We start from the raw sequence: 26,177 nt of genomic DNA, 5'->3' as shown, positions 1-26,177 counted from the left end.
GAAGGGATTGTTTCAAGATATGATCTACACACAGAAATACTACAGAATTCTAGATAATAATAGATATTTCTAAGAAAGAGTTGAGCGCAATGTAAGTGGTTTGGCATGGATAAAAAAAATCTGCTTTTGTGTGTATATTCCCTCTACATACATACACATACCACCCCCACACCCCGTACACTTATATTTCCTGGCACAGTCTTTAAAAATGACCTTCCATTGAATGTAGAGTTACTAACATGTGAGGGACTGTTAATCATCATTGGCCACTGATTACTTTCTGCTGTTATAGTAAGCCCAGGCATAGGAAATAAATCAGGAAGAAAAAAAAAATAAAAGAGAAACCAACAATAAACAACATGGCATTGAATAAAAAAAAACCCAGAGAGACTATTCTGAAAATCCCTTACTGTCTGCTCAAGTATTTATTCTCGTGCTTCCATAGTCACTGCCACTTTATGTGTGTGTGTGTGTATGTGGGTGTGGGCATGTACCTGTTTCAGGATGGCTGTGGTTTATAATCAGATCTCCAATTAGTCTTTTTTTTCCAAGTGTATATTAAAGCAATAAACAGACTGAACTGCTGACACAGGACACTACTCATCAGTAGTCCCCGCAGCACTGACAGGCAATGCCCGGGCAGCACTTCCATCACTGTCTGCAATGAGTTGCAGAGGTCTCTGCTCACCCCAGGGCAGAGAGCCCCTTTCCATCCATGCACCATGGACCTGGAGCAAGGGGCAGCCTCAGAGTGTTACAGCCTGAGATGCCAGGCACAGCTCAGCTGCAGCCCATGCTAGTCACTGTGGCACGTTCATATCTGCTACTCAGGGACTGGCATCTGTGGGGAGGGGAAATCGGGGTGGCGCGTAACTGTGGCAGACCGCATGGTCAGGCATGCAAGGGCCTGGGGCCCCTGGACCCACCACGTGTATGTGTGCATGTACGTACACTGGGGGGGACCACCAGGACCTTCCTCGCAAGTGTAAATTGCTAGTCCATCTGCAATTCAGGACTTGAGCTGTGGCACTTCAGCATCAACCATTCCCTCAGGAACCAAATAAGGTCACAGGTCCATGTTGAAACATGTTGAAATATTGTCCCTTTTCAGCAAGGCCATGCAGGCACTCACACGAGGGAGGCCAGGGGAACGGCAGCTCGCTCTGCGGTGGAAACCACCAGTGCACAGAGCCCTGGCTGGGGTGGGCAAGCAGGACAGGTACCCCTGTGCTGCTCACAAATTCAGAAGGCCTACCTGAACATTGTTCCTACGTGGGTTTGCACATGAAATGGAGACAGTGTTGGCAGCAAGGAGGGACCAGGAGCCCCTGCCCTTGGCCCCGACATCCTGGAGCCTGACTGAAGTCTGACCCGTAACATGGGACTTTGCTTTCAGTCCTGGGCACCTCTGATGTGGGCATGGCTTAACAGCCCAAAATCTCACAACAAAGCAAGGATGCCTGTGCAGCTGCCGGTTCTTTGACCAATGTCAAGCCCAGGGCTCTAGATCCTGCTCCAGCGTGACCCCTCCGGGCCTCTTCTGTAATTCTGCTTTGTGACCAGCACAGAGGCAGAGCCATCGCCTCCATCCCAGCTAACTCCAACACCCCGATCTGCTGGGACCCGCCGGCAGGCTGAGCCATGGGGCTGGGAGGGCTGGCTCCACCTGAGCCTGGCTGGTAAACAGCCCTTCCTTCTGTGCTTGGATGGACACAACATTTTAATGTTTATTTGTGTCCAACCAGGCAAAAATACAGCCTAGGTAGCAAACAGATGAAAAGGCCTGAGGGGAATTTGCACTAACTGTGGAGAAAGCTAGTTAAGGGTCTGGAGGAGGTGAAGATCTGACTCCTGGCTTGAGACATGGATGATTCACCCTGAGGGACACACCAAAGGTGCAGGTTTCTTCCCTCCAGCCTCATGCTCACTGCTGCTGCATTTTTCTGCTCTGTAAATACTGCAGGAATCAATGCAGCGGCTAATGTAGCACTTTTGACATTTGAGGGAAGATTACCTCAGAAGCAAGTGTATAAATCTGCTTCATCAAAAGTCCAGAGGCAGAAAGCAGATGCTGACTTGGAGACTCTCTCTGCCTGCCTGGAGTCTCCTGGTGGCAGCCCCAGAGGGGCAGGACCCATGGATGTGGGAAGCTGTGGGGCTGTTGCAGCACCGGATGGGTCTGAGCACGCAGGTAGGGAGGGAAAGAGGCAGCCTGGCTGGTTGTGTTGTTTGCTTTGCACTGGTGATGATGCAGTGGTAACATTTTCATGCTAAATGCTAATTTTCTGCTTTGCTGGCCTCAGAATCGCCTACATTCATATCCTTCATTGCAGCAATTAAAGGGCTGGGTGCTTGAGCTGAGGCACTTGCGATGAGCAGGATTTTAATCGGTGTGCATTGGAGAGAAGGAGGAATGTGATTGCCTTGCTGTTGCTGTGGGAACGTGGGCAAGCAAACCTGGGCCCATGATGGGTAGGAGAGCCCCTACCGCAGTACACATGTGCATCGGCTTCAGCCCAGTGCTGGACCAGGGAATTCAGGCTTGCTGCATCTTCCACTTCTCCACCTGGTCAGGTATTGCTGTACAACTTCAGCAAAACTTTGAAGCAAATCACCTGCTCCCCTGCCTCATGTTCCTACCCTGTGAAACCACCCTCCAAGGTGCCATGCATCACGCAGTGGTCCCCAGCACATTGCAGGACAGGTTGAGCATCACTGGCGTGTCCCCTCCGATGGAGGCAGGGCAGAGGGAGAGGGCTTCAGTGTGCACCTGGGTTTCCCAGGTGTGCCTGTAGGCAGAAGGAGGCAATTACATAGGTCCCTGCTATGAGACCGCAGCTGAGGCTGCTCTGCACAGGTTGGCAGGAGAGTCCGTTTGTGAAAGTGCTAGGAAAGATGTTAGCGTGTGAGTACTTAAGCATTTACACTGTTTGCCTAAATCATAAAGCTTGTGCTGGTGGATATGCTCCACAGATCCTCTCTGACTCTCCAGCAGACTTAAATGTTCCTCCAGAGGGGAACAGGGGCTGCAGCACTTCAATCCTTGCTGGTTTGCTTTCCCTTGGTGCGGCTCAATGCCCGTGTTTGCAGGGAGGGGACCATCCTGCCAGGGTCCCCAGCAGAACTGTAACACTCTCTGCTGCTGCTGCTGCAGCATCATGGAAGCCATGGCACGTGACATGGGCAAAAAAACCCTGAGAGATGGAGTGGAGAGGGGGTCCGGGGCTCACCCTGTCTTTGTGCCCCATGTCAAGGGATTTCCACATGCAGGGGCATCTGCAGGAAAGGAACACCAAAGGAGAGACCAAGCCCATATGAAGTCTGCAGGAGCCACTGGAAGGGAATGGAGTAAGGGATGGTAATTAATGCTCTTGGGGCAGAGAAAAGCTTCCTAGGTCATCATTTCCGCTCCTCCTTGAATTCACCCAAATTCCTTCCTACACACCCCTCTCCTGTTTTCACTCCTTTCTCTCCTGAGCTCATGTATTTGGCTCTGGGGGGGACACAGGCGAATGGGTCAGTTACAGCCTCTTTTATCTGACATGAGGCTGCTTGCGCCGGTCTCCTTACACACCTTGAGCTATGTGGGTCCCTCAGCATGGGCATCCATGTTTTTTAAGTCCCTTTCAAGTTCAGGTGTCACCACCATGTTAATGCTCCTTGCATTATGTCCATGCTGAGTCAGTTTCCCCAGTCCCACTCCTGGCTTTCAGCATCACTTCTGCTACCAGGGGTCCTCAAACTTTTTAACCAGGGGGCTGGCGCACGGATGCAGTGGCAGGCAGTCATCTGCGGCTGCTTGGTTCCCCCCAACCCCCGGCGGGGGGGGGATGGGGGGTGTCTGTAAGTGCGGGGGGCCGGATTGAGGACCCTGGGGGGCTGTATCCAGCCCGTGGGCCGTAGTTTGAGGACCTCTGTGCTACACCCTCTGTCAAAGGTACTGATGCATGCCCCCTTCTGGGACCTCCCCAGTCACTTCAAAGTCTCATGCCCGACCCACCCACAGGAAGGGGCTGGTGTCCCCTCACAACTCTTCCTGCATCGTGGGTGCTAGAAGGCAGGAAGGGGTGTGGGAAAACACACCTTTTCCAACTGCTCTCAGTAGGTCTGAGCATTCTCTGAAAATGTCCTGAGGAGGAAACCCTCTGTCCATGCTGCCTCTGAGAAGTGGGAAGGGAGAAGGGGGTGTTAGTGGACCAATGCTGGCTGTGCGTGATCCGTGCCCAGGAGCCAGGCTCAGGGCACACAAGCATCCAGGGTGATGGGCACAGGGTGAGGAGGCCATGCCAGCTGTGAGGCAGGGGTGCACTCAGCCCATAGGGCTGTAGACCAAAGTGGGGTGTGGAGACAAACCTGAGCTTGCTTCAACATAAGTACTCCGGGCAGTTACTTGTGAAGGTGTGGAAGAAGAAGGCTTCAGCATGCACTCCCCATGTGCACATGGGACATGGGACCACACAGGTCTGCGCCAGGGTAGTTTCACTGCTCCCTGCACCCAGGCTGGCATGAAATGAAAGCAGCCTGAGACGACTTCACCTGCTGCAATTCTACCACTGATGGCCACGGAGACGTGCCTTATTTCTCTCTTACTCCTTGACCCTCTGTTCTTCCATCTGAAGTCCCTGTCTGTCTCGCTTCCCCGTTTTGTAGCGCACCCCCTTTTTGTAGCAGTCAGAGGTGGGAACTGCAGACAACACAGAAATCAGAGGAGTGGCTGGTTTTGTTTCCTTCACCAGTTCAGCAAAGATTTTGAATCTTCTGTCCAGATTAGCCGCATATTGCAATGCCTGTCTTGTTTCCATGTTCCCATCAGTAAATTTCATCTCAGAGACATTTGAAAACTCCTTGTTTTTCTGGAGGTTTTAGCAATGCTATTGCTCTCTGTTCAGGCAGAAGGCAGTGGGCAAGCCTCAGCAAACAGCCCAGGCACACCTACAGCACGGCTCCGCAGCACGCCGTGCCTCTGTGGCACATGTGGTCTGGGCAGGTCGGAGCTGCTTTGTGTACACGTGTCAGCAGCACAGCACGGTTACAGAAAAGCTGCCTTTACCCAGCCTGGGCTACAAGATACACATCTTTTCGACCTTCTGCTTCCCAGCCAGGGGCCAACCTGAAGGACTCGTGGAGGAGGAAGCAGTTGGGGAGGAGGTGGGTTCTTCCCTCACTGAGCTCACAGCTCCTTCGCAGCAGGACCCTCTGTCAGGCTCCATCTGACCCCTCTAGAAAGCATCTTTTCAGTCTGAGGCAGCACTTGAGAAGGGAGGACAGACACAGTGAGCCAGAGATGTAAGTTTGTTATTTAAAAAAATATAAATGTTTGTGATAAGCAGTATCTGAAACAAGGTGCTATTTCTCTTTTCATCATGGACAGGTGGACTCCCAAGGCTCAGGTATGTGGGCAGGAGGTGCTTGTCGGGTGGAGTGAAGGGGCCACATTTGGACCCACTGCACATCCCAAAGGTACATATCAGCCAGGTCTCCCTGCTGCAGAAAGAGGATGACCAAGACCCTGGCTGGGGTAGACACAGGCTTGGACACAGAGGTAGCAAATTCTCTCTCCCTCCTTCAGAAACATGGGTGAGAAGGGAGCTTTCTCCCACACCAGCCGAACTTTGTGCACAGCCCATCTTCCTCCTGCTGCGTGCTAACGAGAGCGCAAGGAGGAGAGGAGCTGGAGACTGACAGCCATGAGGGATTTCTACTGCTGTTTAGGACAGACCTCTCTCCATCTCTTCTCCTGTCTTTCCATTTGTTTTGCCATCTCCCTCTTTTTCCTTCCTCCACCCATTCTCCAGCCGAACACCCTTCCCTCAAGCTCAGCCCTCCACTCCCTTTTGTCCTAGTCCTCCATCCCTTTTCTGTAAGTAAGGAATTAAATAGGCCTCTGTGGAGGCAAACCCAGGTAAGTAGCTTCTCACTTTATTCCCTGGCTAGGATATCAATACAATTAAAGAAGAAGCACCTCCTAAGGACACTGCATTGATTTTGCTGTCAAGTCCAGCATGCACCAGGTCAGGGTTTTGCAAGCATCCTTAGAGCTACAGGCACATTTGCAGCATGAGAGCTCACTGTGAGGTCTCAAAGCCCCTACCTACCCAGGTCCCTGCCACCTAAAGTAGCAATAACCATCCTCCAGGCACTGCCCCACACATAGGACCAGGGAAGTTGGGATCTGACTGGCACCAGGGGCTCTCCATCACTCAGATGAGGCCCACCTGGAAGCCAGTTAACAGAGAGGGGTAAAGGGTACCAGCCTCAGGACATTTGCATTTAGTGGGTAATTAAGTGAATCTGAAGGTAGTAGGATCAAATAAAAAAAAAAAGGACAGACAGGAAAGGTTTTTTTTGTTTTGCAGAGCTTTCTTGGCTGGGGCTGTCCATTGGTGCTGCTGCTATCTCATATCCATGCCGTTAGAGTAAATAAACCTCCTCTTGTAAATGCTGGCCTTAAGCCATGCAGTAAATTTTTATGCCAGCTGAACCTGTGCTTGGTCACTCGCAGCAGTGTGTTGCTTCTTGATATGATGCTGCTGTATTGCTTTCACTGCAAGCGCCAGAGGGAAAGCCGTGAGATGCTTTCTTTTGGGTCTCGGTTCCAGGTACGCTCCAGTATCTGGCCAGTCTTCTTTATTGCTTGCTCTTACTCTTCATATTGTAGCAAAGTTTCCTGTGACATTTTATGCCATGTTTCTGCTTCAGACCTGACCCAGTCTTTGCATTTTCCTCTCCCTGTTAATCTTGGGATTAAGAAAAAGCTGTGCAAGTATGACTTGAGCTTTTAGAAACATTTTCTCCTTTAAAAAAAGAATTAGCTTGCAATGAGCAATGCTTTTTATTTAGAACTGAATTAATGAGTTTTAACTGAAGATGGGCATGTTGGGCATTAATATGTGTATAATTATGCAAAACCACTGTTATGTCTCTAATGAAAATTAGATTCTACCACCGAGGCTGTGTTTTGTAATAATGTATATCTTCATTTGTGCTGGTGTTTTGTTGTTGTTTTTTTTTCCTAGCTGTATGACCTGGGATTACAGTTGCTATGGTGATAAGACAGTTAGTGAAAGAAGGAGTGAAAGGTAAGTTTGTATGTCTGCCTGTGCTGGGGGGGCGGGGGGGGGGGGGGCTGGCAGTCTCCTTCCCTGGTGCTGCATCTGCCACTTGCTCTTGCTGGGACTGAAAAACACTACTGTGCAGGCTATGGTATTTTCTTAGTAGCTTGGGAAAGGGCACTCAAGCAGTGATAGCAAGTTGGGGATTTTTCCCCCAGCAATAAGTGTGTGTGACCAGGCCATGGGATTGCTGTACTGGGAGTGTTTTTTAGTGGGGTGGGAGGGGACCGATCTCCTGTGTGTGTGTCTGTGCCCTTGGCCTTACAGGGGTTTAGAGGTGGCAATGCCTGGGCTAGTGGGACCCAGAGTAAAACCTTCCAACTACTCTTGTGTATTAGTTAACCTGTGTTTGTGATTCTCTGTGCCCTGGGCTTGGAGTTGGGGATGCTGAGCACAAGTGGCAGCTCCATCTCTCCTGTACTCTGAGTTATGTTACCAGCCCTTCTGTTGGGGTTTGCTTCATGGTGCTTGCTGCAGGCGAGGCAGTGTCCCCCAAAACCCTTCCAGCAGCCAATGCCACCTCCAGACCTCAGCAACTAGCTCTGGGGTACAGGGTTTGTTCTGTTTTGATAAGTAATTGATAGTCGAGGACAGTCTGTCCTAGGTGCATCTTTCTTTATTGACAAGGAACATACACAAGGTCCTGTTTCCCTGAACATAGCTGCCCAAAACTCCCAGTGTGTCTCCTACCCTGTGCTCTGCAAGCAAAGCTCTCCCTTAGCTCGCTCTGTGTTGTGCAAGAAGTGCTTCCCTGGCTCCCAGCCTGCCTCTCCTGTTCTGCTGCCCCTGCCTTTCTCTGCGCCCCTCCATCAAAACTGCCCTCACCGTTTGCTTTAAGCTCCTGGTGGAAATGCTTACCATGGAAACTCAGGCTGACTAGCCTTGGTGATTGCAAGACTGATTCAGGCAGATTTTTTTGCAATTGCCTATTCCAAAACAGCTGAACAGCTTCTTTCTCCTGAAAGAACAGTGGCTGCTACTACCACCAGCTTAAAAATTTTCACCTGATCCTCCCAGCAGCAATGCTTCTTTGTAGCTCTGTGGAGCTCTGGGTCGTGTTCTTCTCTTGGGTACGTTGTGAATTAACATATTGAAGGCCAGAGTCTCAGGCTTTCACCAACTGGTCTCAGTAGCCTTGAATATCTCCTTGGACTTGTTGAACATTTTATTGGGTATTGGTTTTCTACCAGAGGTCTTATTACTGTGATTATCAAAAGACAAAAGTGTTTTAAAAGTCTCTCCTCTCCTGCCCCACCATGCTTTGTGTTTTTTCCCAAGTGAACTCTTTGCCTGTTTGCAGCTTATCAACAGCACGACTGCTGTAATGCAAGCAGACAGCGCTCTCCCGCTCACCTGGGCAGAGGTAAGGCAAATGAACTGGCTGACAGGGACAATCCTGTGCTTGCAGTGCTTTCTCCCCTTGAGGGAAACTCTTCCAAGCTGCTAAGCAAGCCTCGGAAAGGGATCCTCTTCATGCTCAGCCACCCTCTCACCCACAGCCATCAGTGGCTGCACAAAATGCCTGTGCTCACAGAGGGCCCCACAGCTGGGGGAGAAGATGGAAAAACCTGATGGGCGATGCCCAGTGGTGACTAGAGAACAGGGGCAGTCGCTTGTCAGCCTTAAGGTAAGGGTGGGAACTTGAAGGAGCTGGATTTCAGCCTGTTGGAGAGTTGTTGCTGCTCTCTCATGGAAGAGATGGTATCCTAAGGGCTAAGACTCTTCTAGCTCAGAAGGTGGGGAGCACTGAAATAACAGAGCAGCTGCTTCATCTACTCCTCCAGTGGGAGTCTGTCTTCCTTCCAATCCCCGAATACCATATCAGGTGCCAAGGACAGAACAAACCTGCAGCCTGCTCCCCGCTGCCCACATGGGACTGCTCAACAAAGTAAATTTGCCTGCATCTTCTCCAAACCGCAGGGCTTGGCAGCGCAGGTGCCCAGCTTTCCCCCTGAGGACTGCTAGAGCCTGCCTGCTCTAGGTGAACCTGCTTTAGCAGGGGGGTGGGCTTGATGTGCTCCAGAGATACCTTCCAACCCCAACCATTCTGTGATTCTGTGACTGTTTCAAAGTGCTGGCAAATGTAGCCAAGAATATGCTTCTGTGTGCAAACCCTCGAAAAGCAAAAAAGAATTAAGACCTCTGCAAGGGGAGGTGCGGCTCAGGAGTGAAACAAACTCACATTTTTTTAACTCTTCTTCCTGAGGTGAGGAAAAAAATGGCTCTTTCTCCTTCTTACCTGTTCTGGCTGAGTCCTGCTTCAGCTGTACCACATCTCAAGGTACACTTGAGATAGGTATGAGGCTTTGCAAATGGAACTGAACAATAACAAGGATGATGGTTCATCTAGCCTGGAGGTGCCACTGAAGTTAAGTTGGCCTATATCTTGCATCAAAACTGCTTACATAAAGGAAAAAAGATGGGTCATTGTCACAGGACACTCCCTTCTGAAGGGAACAGAAGGCCCAATAGGCAGACTGGACCCACTTTTTACGGGAGTCTTCTGCCTGCCCTGGGGCCAGGGTTAAAGATGTGAAAGGAAGCTTCCTACCCTGATACCAATGGTTATTATCCATTATTGATTATTTTTTTTTAGGTAGGCAGGGATGAAGTTGCAACAAGAAGTTTGAAGGCAATCAAGAGAGGCTTCAGGGCCTTGGGACAACTGGTTAAGGGATCGGGAGCACAAGCAGTGTTCTCCTCTGGCCTTCCAGTTGCAGGGAATGATGAGGGAAGAAACAGGAAGAGCCAGCAGATCAGTACCTGGCTCTGAGCTTGATGTCATCAGCAGAATTTTGGGGTTTTTGATTGTGTGTTGGTTTACATGACGCCAGGCCTTCTGGCAACAGATGGGGTACACCTGTCTCAAAGGGGGAGAAGGGTCTTTGCACAGGACTTAGCAGGGCTCATTGAAAGAACTTTAAACTAGATTTGAAGGGGGAAGGTGATAAAAGCAGGCTTCCTAGAGATAAGCCTGGAGGCGACACACCAGTGTTTGAGCGACAGTGTGCTAGTGAGGTCATTTGGTCTGCCATCTCAGTGGAGGTAGGGGAAGGATAGCCATGTGGCATCAAAGATGCTAGAGTTACTGATGTGTTAGAAACCATGGAAACACCTGAGAATGGTCATGTATGAATTAGGGCTTCACCCGGCTAAAAGGTGGCCGGATCAATAGACCCACTGAAGTGCATCTATGCTAATGCACACAGCAGGGGCACCAAACACGAGGAACTGGAAGCCATTGTGCACCAAGAAAACTATGACATGGTTACCATCATGGAAACAAGGTGGGATGAGTTGCACAACTGGAGTGCTGCAGTGGATGGCTATAAACACTTCAGAAGGGATGGGCAAGGAAGGAGAAGCCCTATATGTTAGCGAGTGTTTTGATTGTCTAGAGCTTAATGATGGTGACAATAGGGTTGAGTGTTTGTGGTAAGGATCAGGGGAAAGGCCAACAAGGCAGATGTGGTGGTCGGAGTCTGTTATAGACCACCCAACCGGGATGAAGAGGCAGACAAAGTATTCTATAATCAGCTGGGAGAAGTCTCACATTTGCTAGCCCTTGTTCTCATGGGGGACTTACCAGATATCTGCTGGAAATACAATACAGTAGAGAGGAAACAGTCTTGGAGGTTCCTGGAGTGTGTGGAAGATAACTGCCTGACACAGCTGGTGAGAGAGCCTGTTAGGGAAGGCGCCCCGCTGGACCTGTTGTTTGTGAACAGAGAAGGACTTGTGGGTGATGGGATGGCTGGAGGCCGTCTTGGTCGTAATGATCACAAAATAATAGTTTTCAGTACTCAGAGAAGTGTGGATGGAGGTCAGCAGGACTGCTACCTTGGAATTCTGGAGGGCCGACTTTGGGCTGTTTAAGAGCCTGGTTGACAGAGTGCCTTGGGAAGCAGTCCTGAAGGGCAAAGGAGTTCAGGAAGACTGGAGAGAAGGAAATCTTAAAGGTGCAGTAGCAGGCTGTCCCTATGGGCTGAAAGATGAGCCAGTAGGGAAGACCACCAGCCTGGCTGGAACTCAGGCAAAAAAGGAGAGTTTATGACCATTGAAAGAAGGGATAAGCAACTCGAGGGGGGGCTACAGAAGTGTCATGAGGTTATGCAGGGAGAAAATCAGAAGGGCCAAAGCCCAGCTAGAATTTAATCTGGCTACTACTGTAAAAGACATTTTAAAATGTTTCTCTAAATATGTTAGCAACAAAAGGAGAGCTAAGGAGAATCTCCAGCCTTTATTGGATGCGGGGGCAAACAGTGACAAAGGGTGAGGAAAAAGCTGAGGTATGTAATGCCTTCTTTGCCTCAGTCTTTGAAAGTAAGACCAGTTGTTCTCTGGGTACTCAGCCCCCTGGGCTGGAAGGCAAGGCTGGGGAGCATAGTGAAGCCCCCATAATCCAAGGGGAAATGGTCAGCAACCTGCTACACCACTTAGGCACACACACGTCTACGGGGCTGGATGGGATGTACCCGAGGGTACTGAGGGAGCTGGTGGAAGCGCTCACCAAGCTGCTTTCTATCATTTATCAGCAGTCCTGGCTAACCAGGGAGGTCCCGGTCGACTGGAAGTTAGAAAATGTGATTCCCATCCACAAGAAGGGCTGGAAGGAGGATGCAGGGAACTACAGGCCTGTCAGTGTGACCTTGCTGTCAGGGAAGGTTATAGAGCACATTGTCTTGAGTGCCATCACATGGCATGTACAGGACAACCAGGTGATCAGGCCCAGCTAGCATGAGTTTATGAAAGGCAGGTCGTGCTTGACTAACCTGATCTCCATCTATGACAAGGTGACGCACTTTGTGAATGAGGGAAGGGCTGTGGATGTGGTCTACCTAGGCTTTAGCAAAGCTTTTGGCACCATTTCCCACAGCATTCTCCTAGAAAGATCTAGAGAACAAGTCTTATGAGGAGTGGCTGAGGGAACTGGGGTTGATAAGCCTGGAGAAAAGGAGGCTTGGAGGAGACCTTATTGCTCTCTACAGCTCCCTGAAAGGAGGCTGTAGTGCAGCGGGTGTTGGTTTCTTCTCCCAAGTAACAAGTGATAGGACAAGCAGCAATGGCCTGAAGTTCTACTAGGCTAGGGGAGGTTTAGATTGGATGTTAGGAAAATTTCTTCACTGAAAGAGTTGTCAGGCATTGGAACAGGCTGCCCAGGGAGGTGGCTGAGTCACCATCCCTGGAGGTATTTAAAAGATCTGTAAATTTGGTGCTTAGGGACATGATTTAGTGGTGCACTTGGCAGTGCTAGGTTAATGGTTGGACTTGATCTTAAAGGTCTTTTCCAAGCTAAAAAATTCTGTGATTCTGGTATGTCATCTATGAGCTGAGGCTTTCCAAGCTGTGGACCTTCTCGTCTCAGTTGAGGTTGAACCAAGGAGGTGTATGCAAAGTAAAGGCAGATTTTTTGCATGATCCCTGATGAGTCTGGTTAATGCAGCAGGTTGCCTGGTAGTAGTGAAGTGTCAGATGGTAACAATCCTTAAAGGGGAGGCATTAAGCCTTTTATAGGCTTGGTTATACTGTGGGTCCAACCTAGGTCAGCAGCATAGAGTAATAAACACCAGGCTGATATTTGGGAGTGATCTAACAGTTTTGGGCTTCAATTTGGATCTGCTAGTGCCAGGTCAGAAAAATCAATACAGCACTGAGCAGTGTCTTCATCAGCTTTTGACTTCTCTGATCTCCTCCCTTAGCCTTCTGCAGGTTAGTGCTGAGGTGGGTGAGATGTGTGTGTATACATACAAACTCACAGTGCCTCTGCCAGCTGGGTATAAACAGAGAGCTGGAAGCAGCCTGGGTGGCTGTCGGGCTGGGGCTGGCCTCTTGTCTCGAAGAAAACCTGCTGCAAAAAAATAAGATACCTTCATTATTCCTCCTCCCCTTTCTGTAAATACTCATCATAAGCCGTTAAAAGGTGGGAGCTGTGGACTATGAGTCCTGGCTTGCCATTGTCCTGCATCAGGAGGACAGCCCAGTCAGCACTCGAATATCCTTCCCCTCTCTCTGCCGCCTCTGCGTGCTGCATCCTCATGCCAGGGGTTCATAAAGAGCATACAGAGAGGTATGTAGCAAACGTGCTGTGCCTGTGACCATAATCTCAAATGAACTAGTGAGGTGCTTAAGGACAGAAGCTACTACCAGGGTAGGAGCATTTGGACAAATGCAAGGTGGCCGTGTGGAGGGATTGCCATCACAGGTTTGGTCTCTCGGAGGGATGGGTGGACAATAGGGTCAGAAGAGGTCACAGCCCGACTTTTACATCTTCAGACACTGATGCAGCAGCATGGTTCCATTGCAGCCCTTGTAGCCTGTCCACAAAAGCACCATCAAATACAGGCATGTCATCTTGAGGACCAACAAGTAACCAGGAGCTCTGTGGGTGGAGCCCTGAGGGTCCCGTGTGTTTGGCAGGGAAATGAGAGAGGTGGTGGGTTTTCCTTGTTGCAGGACAGAAGGAAATGGTGGTATGTGGGAGGGATGCAGCTGGCTGATGAATTGACCACCTGCTTTGGGATCCAGTGTAATTGCAGTGCTTATAGGCAGGTTATCAGCCACAGAGCACAGCAAATAGGTGGCAATTTGTGCGGGTCGGGGTGTTTCGGCGTTTTTGCTTTGTTTTTTGCAAGAGCCATGAGATGCTGTAATGTGCCTTTACATCAGATGTCTGTGCTCCCAGGTTGACCCAGGTCACCAAGTTTCCTTCTAGACTTAGCTCTGGGCCAGCAGGGGTGTGTTGTGTCCTTACCCTTGTGGGATGGTGGGGGAATGGGCTTTAGCTGAGAGCTGCAGTGGGTCCTCAGGGAGGACGAGCAGAGACTGCTGCATTGTATTGCAGTGTCACAGCATGGTTATCCTCTCCTGGCATCACATGCAGGCTGCAGTGAGAGCAGTCCCTCATGCAGGGGAGGGATGGAGGGTGGGTGAGTGGGTGCAGCAGGGACATGGGTCTCCAAGGGGAGCAGAGGCAGTATCTGTTTCCCATGACCTGGCTGGCAGTTCGCTTATTTTCTGCAGTTTATCAAACCCTGCATGGCCTGGCAGTTTTAGTACCTAGGGCATAGCTTGCCTGCCTAAGTCTTTGCCTTTGCCTAAGTAGTCATCACTTCTCTGAGCTTGCTGGCAGGAGTGTTGGATGAGGCTGCTCTGATCACTACAAGGGATCACCTCAGCAGCTGGTGGGCTCCCCCTGTGGCACAGGCATATGCATTTATTTTCCTAAGCTACATCTTTCCCACTAAGGTTTTCCTCTCACATGCAATAGGGTGGAGAAGGGCGTGTGTTTTCTGTTCGGTTCTCCTCTTTGGCTGGGGGTAAAGTGTTTTGGCTGGAGGTCTGGTGCCTGGGATTTCATCTGCAGGGGCTGGGGTCCTGCTGTGACTGAATGCTAGTGACCTCTAATGGACAGCTCTGAAAAGCCTTACGGAGGGATGGAGGCCTTTTAGACATGAAGCTTTATTGTTACCGTCATTTTTATACATAGCTACTGTGGATGTAGCATTAGAGATATCTCAAACACCTTTAAGGCAGTCCTGTTGCTTATGACTTGTATACTTGCTTTTGCATTTCTATTCCTTCTTAACCAGCAGGAAAGAAGCAGCTGAAACACCCCAATTTGTTGATCTTTATAGTTCATTTGTTTTTCTTGGCATCTGGAGAGTAGGGAAGTTGAAAGGGGTGCAGGAGGGACAAGTAGAAAATGAGGAATGTAGTCAGCTTCTTAGTGCTCTTTAAATAGCACTTTGCTAATCAGAGTGACCACTGTGGCTCTGCTGTTTCATGCATCTGTTTGTGATTTGAAGCACACAGATCACTTTAAGTGCTGCTTTGTTTTTTACAAGTTGGAGTAAAGTTAAATCCACGTGGAAGATAAGGAGCCTTTCTTATCTCCTAAATCAAGGGAGAGGGATGGTGACTGTTGACAGCCTACACAGCAACGTACCCTGCAACCCTTACACTCTTTGCTAGTGAAAGTGTTTGACATCCTAAGACACCTGCTGAAAGCAAAAAATTGGTGCTTACACCTTGAGAAGTGTTGGGAGCATTTGGTATCTCTTTTCCTATATCCTCTTAAGGCTTCTTTTTTCTTTCTGGCTCTGGTGTCTCGGGATGAACTCTAGCTGTGGGCCACAGGTGTGCTTTTTCCAAAGCAGGAAAGAAACAGCACTTCAGTTCTCTCTGTATCAGCTGTTTTGAGATGCCTGAAATACAGTACTACATTCAAAGGACATCTGATTAAATTAAAAGAGGGCAAGCTTGGAACTAAGCTGCAGATCACTGCCAAGTGAAAGCATGCTGTAAAACTAACTCCCTGCCCCAGAACAACACCAAAAGCAGGATCTCTGTGAGATTCATTGGGCTGGACATGAGAGGTGGCTGAGAAAATCCAGAGGTTTCAGAATAAATAATGGTATTTACTGATAGTACGCTAAACCCTATGCTTCAGTTCCTCAGCCAATTTCTATTAGGAGCATGATAAAATTAACACAGAAGATCAATGCTTCTGCATTATTTACCTTCTCTGTAGCATCTGGCGGTGGCCACAGGGAGACCGAACTGACAAAGGGCTTGGCCTGGGACAGCAGCCCTGTGCTTTGCCAGGGAGCTGCATGTCTCCTTCCCTAGCTCCCTCCTTACTCGTGGCTGCCACTGATGTTTACAAGGATGATTAAGTTAACCGGAGGGTTGGCTGATCCAGGGCATGGCTTACAGCTTCCCCTTCCAGATGAATGAGCAGCTGGCAACGTAAATGGGGGCTGTCACCTTGTAACTGGGACCTCCCGATGGCTCATTTGTACCTGTCCCCTCCTGGGGCAGGTCGGGGTGCCTGGGGAGGAGGGAACCCTTTTGGAAGGTGATGGTTCTCCCCATAATGGTGCTCAGCAGCTCCCATGCTGGGCTGGCATGGGCATTTCTGAGGCAGGCTTGACCCCACCTGCTCAGAAAGCAAATTAAATAGCCTGTGCTTTGGAACAGCAATAATTCAGGGGGCAAGGCTGAAATAACTAAATATGAAAGGCTTCATTAGGTGGATCCTGAAAGGTGGCTGTAACAACCTCACACTGGCGAGGATGGCACAAGGCTGGGGTGCTGGGAGGGAAGGGAAATTGAGGGTGGTAAAAGCAGATATAACCTGGAGTAATGACGTGGGGCTAAGCGTGAGAAATGGAGCCTGCGGATCAGCAAGGGATTACTGATTTATTAGCCTCTGGATTAGTGTCTCAGGGCCAGAGACTGCAGAATAGACTGTATTGAATTATTCCTTATCAGCTGGTGCTGACTGACTCAGGGCTGTCCCAGTAAGCTCCCTGGGTTGGGGAGGTACTTTCTGTGTCAGGCTGGCGTGCCACAGTAAATAGCTTGGAGAGAGATGGCTTTCAGGAACAAAAAAGCCATATGGAGATGAGAAATTATAGGAGAACTTGGGGGTGAAAGAGTCACACAGTAGTTGCTCAATATTCTCCTTTTTCTTCCTTAAATTGGAAGCTCTAGCTTATCTCTAGATCAAGTCTCTCAAGACATAGCTGGAGGTTTCCAGTCTTTGACTGCTATAGCTTTGATTTCAACACCTTTCCGTGTTCTTATTTATTCTTCAAAGGTGAATTCCAACTAGTCAAATCTGCTTTGGCTATAGATCTGAAATGTCTGGGGATATAATTTTAACCACATAAACCAGTCACTATTGATATATGAGTGTGAATAGGGAAGAGAAACAGACTGGATAAAGAAAAGAGGACAAGTATGCCTGCAGCTTCCTTGTATTTATGCCATGAGGTTGGAGGAGGCAAGGACAGAGATGGTGGCAGAAACCAATGCTGTTTTAGCAAGGGATGCATGTCACTCTGAGACAGCAGCAGATCCTCATCAGCCATGAGTGTGGTGAACCCGGATTTTGGATGAAACATCAGCCTAGGCATCCCATTCACATTTTGCGACTGAAGATTTTTATGCAACTTTCCATTGGGAAAAGGACACACAAATTCGTTCTTCCTCTACTTGGGAAGAAGGGTGAACTACACTTTGCATTTCTACTGTCCTGTGTTTCTGCCACTTCCCAAGCCTGCTGGAAACGTAAAGAGGCATAGGGCTACCTACGAGACGGGTTCTGGTTCCAGTGCTGTGATGGACTATTGAGAAGTGCTGAAAGAAAATCCCTATTGCAGGGGTAATACCCTTGGTCTGTGGAACGGGTTTACACTCTGCAGTATCAAAGATGGTGTAACACTAATGTTTTTAGTCTTTATTTGCAAAGGAAAGCTTCCAAGCATGGACCAATTACAATTTCATGCACTTTGAGGCTTGAAACAACCACCAGCCAGAATTAAGGCTTTCCAGCAGAGCTGACTGTCCCAGGCATCCATCACCAGAAATTTCTGAATAAAATGCTGGTCATTTGAATATGTGAAATTTGTTATGATGCAAACAAGTGAGAGCTGGGCACTCACAGGCAATGAGGAAAATGAAGCCACCTAACAACAAGGCTCCTGCCTGTAACATGCATTTTGTGATGTAGAATGCAACAGCACGTTTCTATATAAATAATAACTAAAATTGTGGTTCCTGGATAAGTGTGGTGGCCTGCCAGCAACCTCTGTACAAACCTCCAAGTTCCAGTAGCGAGGGGGGATCATGCACCTTAACTAGACAGTGTGGTCCACAGCCAGAAATACAGTCCTTCCCTGATTGATATGCCCATGATTACAATTCTATGTATTACAATTCCATGTAATCACGCTGGCATATGAGGGGCTTCATTGCCCTCAAGCTGTTAACCACAGTCTTTAGAGTAAGCAGGCACATCCTGTGGCCTGAATGACCTCTCAGAAACCATACTGAGTACTCCTGGCCTAACAGAAGTGTTAGAAGCACTTCTGTGTCAGCCCTATGATCATACTGGCTCTTGAGAAATATTAATCTTCATTGGGCTTCACTGATTGATTCTCAGCTGGGAGGCCTTTGAGGAAGTGCAGGTGATTCAGAAATGAATGATGATGACTCACTGGGTAACACCTGGGCCCTCTCTAACACTGCGGTAGGGGCATTTTGCTGCCAGTGGTACTATATTTTCATTTAGAAGTAAACCTAAAGGCTTAGTTGTTAGTGATGTTGTAACATCTTCCACACGAGTTTGAATGCAATCCTTGTTCTTCTGCTAAATTTCACTTAGAGAAAGTAGTATTCTGCTGACTTGGCATTTGTTCTGTAATTGAACTAGAATAGTTACTCTTCATTTTTTCTCTCTGACTGCTATATAGTTTTATTATGTGCTGTTATATAACTTAGTTCTGATGTGAAGCCAGCTATATTTCAGAGTTAGATGAATGATCCCTATATAATATGCATATATGTCTGCAAAGCACTTTGGATAAAAGACGCTAAGAAATCCAGGTAATTATTTTGCTTTTTCTTGGATTTTGCTTTGCTGCCCACTATGTAGCAGCTTTGCTGTTGTTCTGTCTCAACGCCTTGTTGAATTAAGTGTTCTGAACAGTTTTGGGAGTGCTGGAATAATTTATTTATTGCCTCTTATAGGTTGTTTTTCTACCTCTTTTGAAACTCCCCATTTCACAGACATAATGAAAAATAAATGTTTTCAACTAAAGTTTTAGCAACTGGGGGGTGGGGTGGGGGGAGGGGGCGGGGGGAGGAGAAAGCTCAGCAAAATATTTGGCTGATTTTAAGCCAAGTTTTGGCGCTGATATGATACCAGAGACTCCTGTCAGTAGGATTTTAGGGTACAGGAATAATAACTGAAAAGGAGGGAAGATGGGTGCACAGTGTTCCAGGCAGGATAAAATAAACCAGCAACCCATGTGGGTCTCTGACAGCTTCTCAACGAAGGATTTTGTACTCTGAGATTTGTTCTGACAGCAGGGTTTTGAAAATGTTTAGGACTCTTGCCATCGCATTTCTTTTAACGTTTGATTACCTTATGTGACATATCCTCGACTGTTGTAAATTGATACCACTTCATCAACTTCGGTGACATCTTGTCAGTGAACATCAGCAGAGGATTAGCCCTCTGCATCCAGACATGTTGCCTTGAGCTGGGCTGGGATCTCGTCCTAAGTCATTACGTGCCTGATGAGAGAGAGCTGAAGGGAAGAAATAGGTTATGATAGGTTGTGGTGAGGGCTGACCCAGTAAGTTGAACTGATTTATTTTTGATTTGTTGCTAATTCCAGTTTCTCTGTATGATTTTGGCTCCAGGACACATTATCTTCTGAGACAGAAAAAATTGTAGCTACTAAGACCTCTGTGCCACCCTTTGTAACAACAGGGATGATATTGGTTCTGATGTTCAGGCCAGAGCCAATGTGAGAAACTGCATTCAACCCACCAAAATCCCCCCTGTAGCTACCTTTGATACTCATCTTTGTGGTTTGTCATATGGCTACTGTGCGATATTTATGTGCTGCAGTGTTTTATCATAACTCAGGTATAAGACTTCCTCTACGAAAGACTGTTTGAATTGTCTTTTGGCATCTATTACTGTGAAATGTGCCGTGGAAGTGTAAATCATGGCACTGGCTGTCAGGGAGCACTTGGCCTTCAAAGAGTGTCCTGCGGCATCGCTGAGGGAGGGGGTGAAGAGGCTAGCAGGGTAAGGCGAAGGAGAAACTGAATTTTTCATTTAACTTAAAGGACTCTTGTCTACAGGCTGGCATTCAGTACCCCCCTGGGACTAGAGCTCCCGAATGTGAGGGCCACAGAGCTGCTGAGCTGGAGGACACAGAGGAGAACATACTGTTGTCCTTGTTCCTGTGACACTGCACAGGCAGTGCTCTGTCACCTGGTGGGCAAATTATTCTCCCTGGGGGCAATGCTTCCCACAAATACAGAAATGTTTCACACTCTGGACTTGAGAAGACACTGTTTTTCTTATGGTCTGGGGGTCTGAGCTGGAAAGGCTTCCCCACACTGGTAGCACCAGGGAGAGCAGTGCTGGCACTCCCAGTCTGGCTCAGTAGGAGTGGGCTCGGGCACACACCCAGCCATCACGGCAGAGTTTTTCCTGCCTTAATCCAGCCCTGAGTGAGCTCAGCTGACTGCACACGGTAGTGTCAGTGTGTCCTCCAACGTGTAAAGTAATATTTCCAAAGGAATTGATCTTCTGTGTAAGGGCATTGGCTGACTTGCCCAGGTAGATCAGGTATAAACCTCTGATGTACCCTGAAGTATCGCTGTCCAAGCCAATGATGGGCCAATACATCTCCTGTGAATATCCAAGGGCGGCTTGCTGTCAGATGGCTGGTGCCATGAAACAGCCACTTTGTGGCTTCAGATAGCTTTAGTGAAGATAGCTTCAGTTTGAAAATATCGAGACTCCTATTTTTATGCAGTTTAGCCAATTGGCAAGTTGCAAAGGTACATACTAGGGCATCTCAACACAGAGCCTGGAAGCTCAGAGTCTTTCCTGTAATGTCTTCAGGGTTTTTTTTTGTTTGGTTGTTTTTTTTTAATTGAATAAAATCCCAAATGTATCATCTTCGTCCAGTCTGAACCCAAACCCATGATACTCACCCAAGAAGTGTTATTACTAAGTGAGCCTTTTTGTTGAAAAGCTGTATCTTTCACTGAATGGTATCCTTCTTCACACGCTTCCATCTTTTTTTAATTTGTGCCTAGCTGTAGGTCAGGTAGGTAGATTTTCTGCTTAGCATTTCTTCAGGGCTCCCAATGCAGTTCTGTCAATATGAAGTGCTATAGTCTACAGCAAGCCTGGCCATCACTGAAAGGACTGTGAACTGAGGATATTTGCTATGTGGTCCCAGAAAATAAATCCTAATCTTCTAGGGTAGACACAGGCTTCAGACTGTCCCTAGGCTAAAGGGAATAGATTCAACTCTTGCCACGTGGAGTGTTCAGTGACACTGGGAAAGAGAAGAGCAGACTACTTTTCCTCTATATCATGTATGTCTTGGACCTGCCAATGCATGTATGTCAAACAGATAATGTGCAAGTCTTCAGGCAAGAATCCTGATTCACTCAGCCTTGCAAATGGCTCCCTAATGGACTTTGCTTGAAGCCATATGACCTTGAAAGTGGAAGCTTTCTGTCTAGCAGTTAAACTTGTATAGATGGGGACAAGTACAGACTGTGTTACGAACCCTGTTAAAAGTAAAGCTTATTAGAAAAGGAGCCTTTGCCCTTAGCAAAAGGGTTTTCCACCAGTATTAGGCAGGTCCATCTTGCAAGGAGATGACATAGCTGAGAGAAAAAGAATTTTAGAATATTATTCACGCTCACATATGTGAAGCGGGTTATATAAAGATTTTGCTGCCGTGCATCTGCAATGTTTGCTTGCTGATAAAGCTACACAGATTATTTAGCAATGGCTGTCACACTCTTGCTAATACTGTGTGTGGTAGTAATATGTTAAGTGCTATTAAATAACTTGGGTGTTGTCAGAGACCAATTTTTATAAGAGCTGCAATATCCAGATTTTGGTATGAGAGACTCCTAATCATGTACGCTAACCCTTCTTGTCAGGAGAACATATTGTGCCTCTGAAGTAAACATTTCTGCAAAAGTGGAATATTTTCTTATACTTTCCCTCAGCAAGTTAGCCCCTGTGACTACATAACTTGTGTACATGTGCATACAGCATGGAGAATTGGCAATGTCTATGTGCTAATGATTTTAACTAGCTTTGCATCCAATTTTGAAGCCTTCTAAATCCCCTCAGTAACAAAGTCCGTTCTCTTGATTGTTTGTTTGTGTGATGTGTGGCCAATAAACCATATTTCTGGCAATTTAAAGCTGTTTTTTTGGAATGAAACTATAATATCAACTGTGCTGTTTGCTTTTACAAATGCTTCTTTCTCAGGCTCTATCTCAAAAGTGACTTGGTCTAGAAACTCTGTTTTGCAAGAATCCTTGATGATATGTTGACATAAAGTATGACTCCAGATCAAATTAAGAAATGTTTTTTAAGCATTTGGCAAGGCACCTTTGAATTTTTGCAATGCTCACTGGCTCCAGACTGTAAAGGTAGAATTTTCCAGAGCATCCAGTACTTACCTAACTTTTCTGATCCATGCCTGCTTGGATTTCCACAAAGCAAAGGCTGGACTACAGCAAAGCCCACTTCCAGATTCTATCCAAAAAGCACACCATAGGCTGGTGCTGCCGGGCTGCTGAAGAGAGACTGGGGTTCCCAAACTTCATAAGCCCTGACGCTTGGGTTAAGAGAGGTGGCAGTTGTTTGGACTTTGCTCTTGCAGATAGTTAATGTTAAATTCCACTAGCTGAGGCACTTGGTTCCAAATTGGTAACGTGCTCTCCTAGTGCTGCCTGTGACCTTGGTGAGCTCTGGCTGAGCATTTCTCCCTCGGTCAGGGACCGATGGACTCTGCGCATGAAGCCAATGGAGTCTGTAAACTCCCTTAGCCAGGCTGTCTTGATTTTTACATTCAAGAAGTAGCCTTCTGACCCAGCCTGTGCTCTTGCTGATTGTAGCCTGGCCAAAATCTCCTGCCAGGATGAGGTGCTTTTTAAATAAGCTTTTGCTATGGAGTTCCTTGAATTTTTTGGTGTGTATTTTATGCACCTTGTAGGATTCACGTGCTGCCTTGCAGAGGTTAGAACTACTCACTCGGCTGACAGCTGGAGCTTCTTTTGCTGATTCCTGCAAGATCAAGGAGACTATTCTCTGTTAGCCTGGTTGACTGGGATATTCTGATCTGAAGTCAATGGCGGTGTTTAAAGTGTTCTTTGTAATCTGAGGTATGAGTAATTCCAGAAAAGCAAACTCAGCATGCCCTTTCTGCTGATTAAAGCTAGTTAAAAGCTTCACTTTAAAAGTAAAGGGATAGAGAAGAGTATGAAAGGATGATATGGAATCCCACCAGGGATGTCAGATTGCTGAAAACTGACCCAGGGTTTGATGGCATGACCTCGGGGCTGTGGCATACCTAATGCAGAAGGTCTGAGTCAAAGCCATCTGCAGTCCATGAGGGCTTGTCTGTCACACTCCATGAATCACGGATCTAGGCCTCCTGTGGCAAGTCTTCACTCCTCCTTAACCTGCTCTGTGCATCTTTGCCGTGTTGCCAGCTGACCCAGGAACCTGGCACTGATACACTAGAATAAGCCCCCAAAACATGTAGGTAAGCAAGAGCAATTTAGCTTTTTTAACTGAAGTCACTTCAAGCTACAGAAAGCTGGGAATTACCCTTCTAAAAGCAAGATTGGTTACCACTTTTAAAGCTGGACCTGGGACAGTGACTCTAAAATAATCAAGGGTTTGTTCTGTCCTTTGCACCAAGGCTGTAGTGGGAATATTTTTGATGGTGCTACTGGGAACAGGATCTGGCCTATTCTAATTGCAAATCACATCCCTTCTGCACATAAGATTCAGTCTTAACTAATATCAGTGATGTCTTAAAAGGAAAAATGGAAGTTTAAATGCAGACCTCTCTAGATTTTTAATGTCCTGCACATAATTTTCAAGCAAAATGCATTCAGGAAAATGTTCCTTGTATTTTAACAGTCTCAGAAATAGCTTTGACTTATTTTGCAGTTCAAGCGCCAGCACAAGGATCTGCAGTGGCATGAAAATATTGTCTTTTCCCAAGTGTTATTGACATGTGTACCTTGCTGATGCTGCTAGTCCAAAAACCAATATTATTTTTAAAAAGGAAGCCATACTGCAGGAAATCAGTCTCCTTTTCCTCTTATGCATGATCTTCTAGCCAGAAATATATTGGAATTTATTTCTAGCCAGAAATAAGATGGAGAAACATGAGTATTAGGGGAGTATAGAGGGAGGAAAAAATATGGGTGTGCTCACAATATATTCTGTATGTCTTGTGCTTCAGATGTTGCCCTTCACAGCATTGCATTGCATCCCCTGCAGCTGTGCTCTGAGCGAATCAGAAGCTCTGTGAAATCTGCCTGGAGTATTCTTTCTCTTAAGAGCTGAAGCATATCTAGCCTGCTCTTCTCCTGCTATCCCTACCTTCCCTTCCAGCAAAACAGAAAACATGAAATTGAGAGAGTCTGCTTCCATGAATAATGTCCTGCAATCTCTGTGGATCCCACTGTTTCACCCACCTGCATCCCAATACTGCAGTTTAGATATGGGAACAGTCTCTTCTCCCCCCAGAAAAGAAAAGAGCATAGAAGAAGCTTTTGGCATGACATGTGAGCCAAAGACAGGAATGGCAGAGGTCACCAGGTCAAGAACCAAGAGGACATCTCCACTTGCAGTATCTGCACTGGCCAATACCTGATGTTTCTTGTCCATGCATTGCTGCTGGTGGAAGTGGTTGATGCACTGATGTCAGTAAGTCACTGGTGTCTCTAGCATTGCCACCTCGTACCATGTCAGTTTGCTCACTGTAACATCACTGAGATCTCTCTACACAGTATGAGGAAGTCAAGCTGAAGCCTGTACAGACATACCCTAGGTAGATCAAACCACAGATAGGAAATATCCATGATGAGAACACGGAGGCACAGCCATCCCCACAGGTGTCATACCACTATAGCTGGCCACACACCCCGATGTCTGCGCAGACTGCCCACCTGCGGCGGTGACATCTGCCGAAGATAGCTGGCGTGGGCTGCAGCCATGTCTCCTCAGGTCGGGCAGACCTGGAGGAATAGGAAGGCAATCAGTCCTGTGCTGCATCTGCAGATGTTAATGAAAATAGCATTGGCTGGACCAAAGGTGGAGAGGTGTGTTTTTCTCCTCTGTGCTGCTGCTGTCACCCTCTCTGGGGTGGCACTGTCACCACTGGTTGGCTGATGGCTGATCTCTCCTTGCAGCAGTGAGTGTGATGCACACTGTAACACAGTCCTCTGAGCCTGGGCATCAGGAAACAGGGCTCTGAAGGGAAAGCTGCTGGCAGAGCTGGGGCTGAACAAATGGCAGTGGCCAAAACATGGAAAAGAAATTGCTCTTCAGTTCTTTGCCAGGAGATGATGTGGCTCTTCTAGTGTGGGTTGCCTTTCAAGACAGGGTGATGCCAGGGGCCTGGAGATATAGGCATGGTCCTTCTCTTTGCCAAGGGACACCCCACTCTGTGGTTTTTAGCACTATTCTTCCAGCTCCACTCATCTCCCTGTGTTTACTATGATATACTTCCCACATGGGAGTGTTTTGTCAGGCTAAAATCAATGATGTCAGTGAGGTACCCGGACACAGCAATGACAGAGTGCATTAAAAGGACCCAGTTAAAAATTATCAAAATTTGTGTAGCACAAAGGAGTTTGAGGGAATGCACTGGAAAATCACACTGTCACACTCGTTTTTCATTAGTTTGAATTGCATTCAGAGGTGTATCGTGTGTGTATGTATGTTTATTTTTTCTAAATATAGTTATATATATATATACCAAGTATTTCAACAGCATAGAAATAGAAATAATGTAGTTGGATATATCTAGTATCTATATAGATTTCTGTATCTTTTGCAAAGTGAAGACATTTGATTATTTCCCCCCACCCCGCCCCTTTCCCAGAATGTAGGTAATGGTAATCTTCATCTTGCCATCTAATTGCAAATAAATTTTCCGTTTTGGTTAGTAATTGAAATCGGCATTTTTGCATCTGCTGTTTCTAGACACTGCACTCCAGGAGTCAATATCACATGTGACAGTAGCAATTGATTTGTGAGGGGTGGCATCCCCACTGAAAATTTCAGGCCTCAGGGATCAAACACCTTGAGAGAGCAGTAAAGTCATTTTAAGTCAGGAGGGGTTGTGAGGAAAGGGAGATAATACCCAGGCTAGATCCTGAAGCCTAATACAACAAACAAATCAATTCCATGCTTTGTCATAGATTTTGTGTATGATTACATACAAGTACTGAAAATTATTGCAGGTGTAAATAAATCATACTGTAAATTTTGCACCATCCAAAGCAGCACCTTGACTGACCTGTGCTTATTGCATGCATCGGTACTGACAGCTGAGGGTTATAACCAACACACATCATCAGTGTAAAAAGGTAAATTGTAAGCGATGGCTGTTTGAAGGTGAACCTCAGCTCAGTGCTGGGCTGCTCCTTTCTCAGGGAGGTGTACCAGGGTGAGCTGGCACACACGGGACAGTC

At 47.3% G+C, this 26,177-nt stretch overlaps 1 protein-coding gene across 2 annotated transcripts in view; it reads left to right on the top strand.

The window, feature by feature from the left end:
* Positions 1-5,070: 5,070 nt before the first annotated feature.
* GRAP2 (GRB2 related adaptor protein 2) overlaps positions 5,071-26,177 on the top strand; it is a 119,137-nt gene continuing 98,030 nt past the window's right edge. Inside the window, exons 1-2 of one of the 2 annotated variants that reach the window (XM_056340727.1) lie at positions 5,071-5,286; positions 7,017-7,079. In XM_056340727.1, coding sequence (XP_056196702.1) covers positions 7,021-7,079 — 59 coding nt within the window. In that variant the 5' untranslated portion in view covers positions 5,071-5,286; positions 7,017-7,020. The remainder of the gene's footprint in view (positions 5,287-7,016; positions 7,080-26,177) is intronic. The other variant, XM_056340728.1, reaches the window with a different exon arrangement.

This window comes from Falco biarmicus, chromosome 5, assembly GCF_023638135.1.
Source record: "Falco biarmicus isolate bFalBia1 chromosome 5, bFalBia1.pri, whole genome shotgun sequence".
In the NCBI taxonomy this organism is placed as follows: domain Eukaryota; kingdom Metazoa; phylum Chordata; class Aves; order Falconiformes; family Falconidae; genus Falco; species Falco biarmicus.
This window is presented reverse-complemented; position numbering and strand designations above follow the sequence as displayed.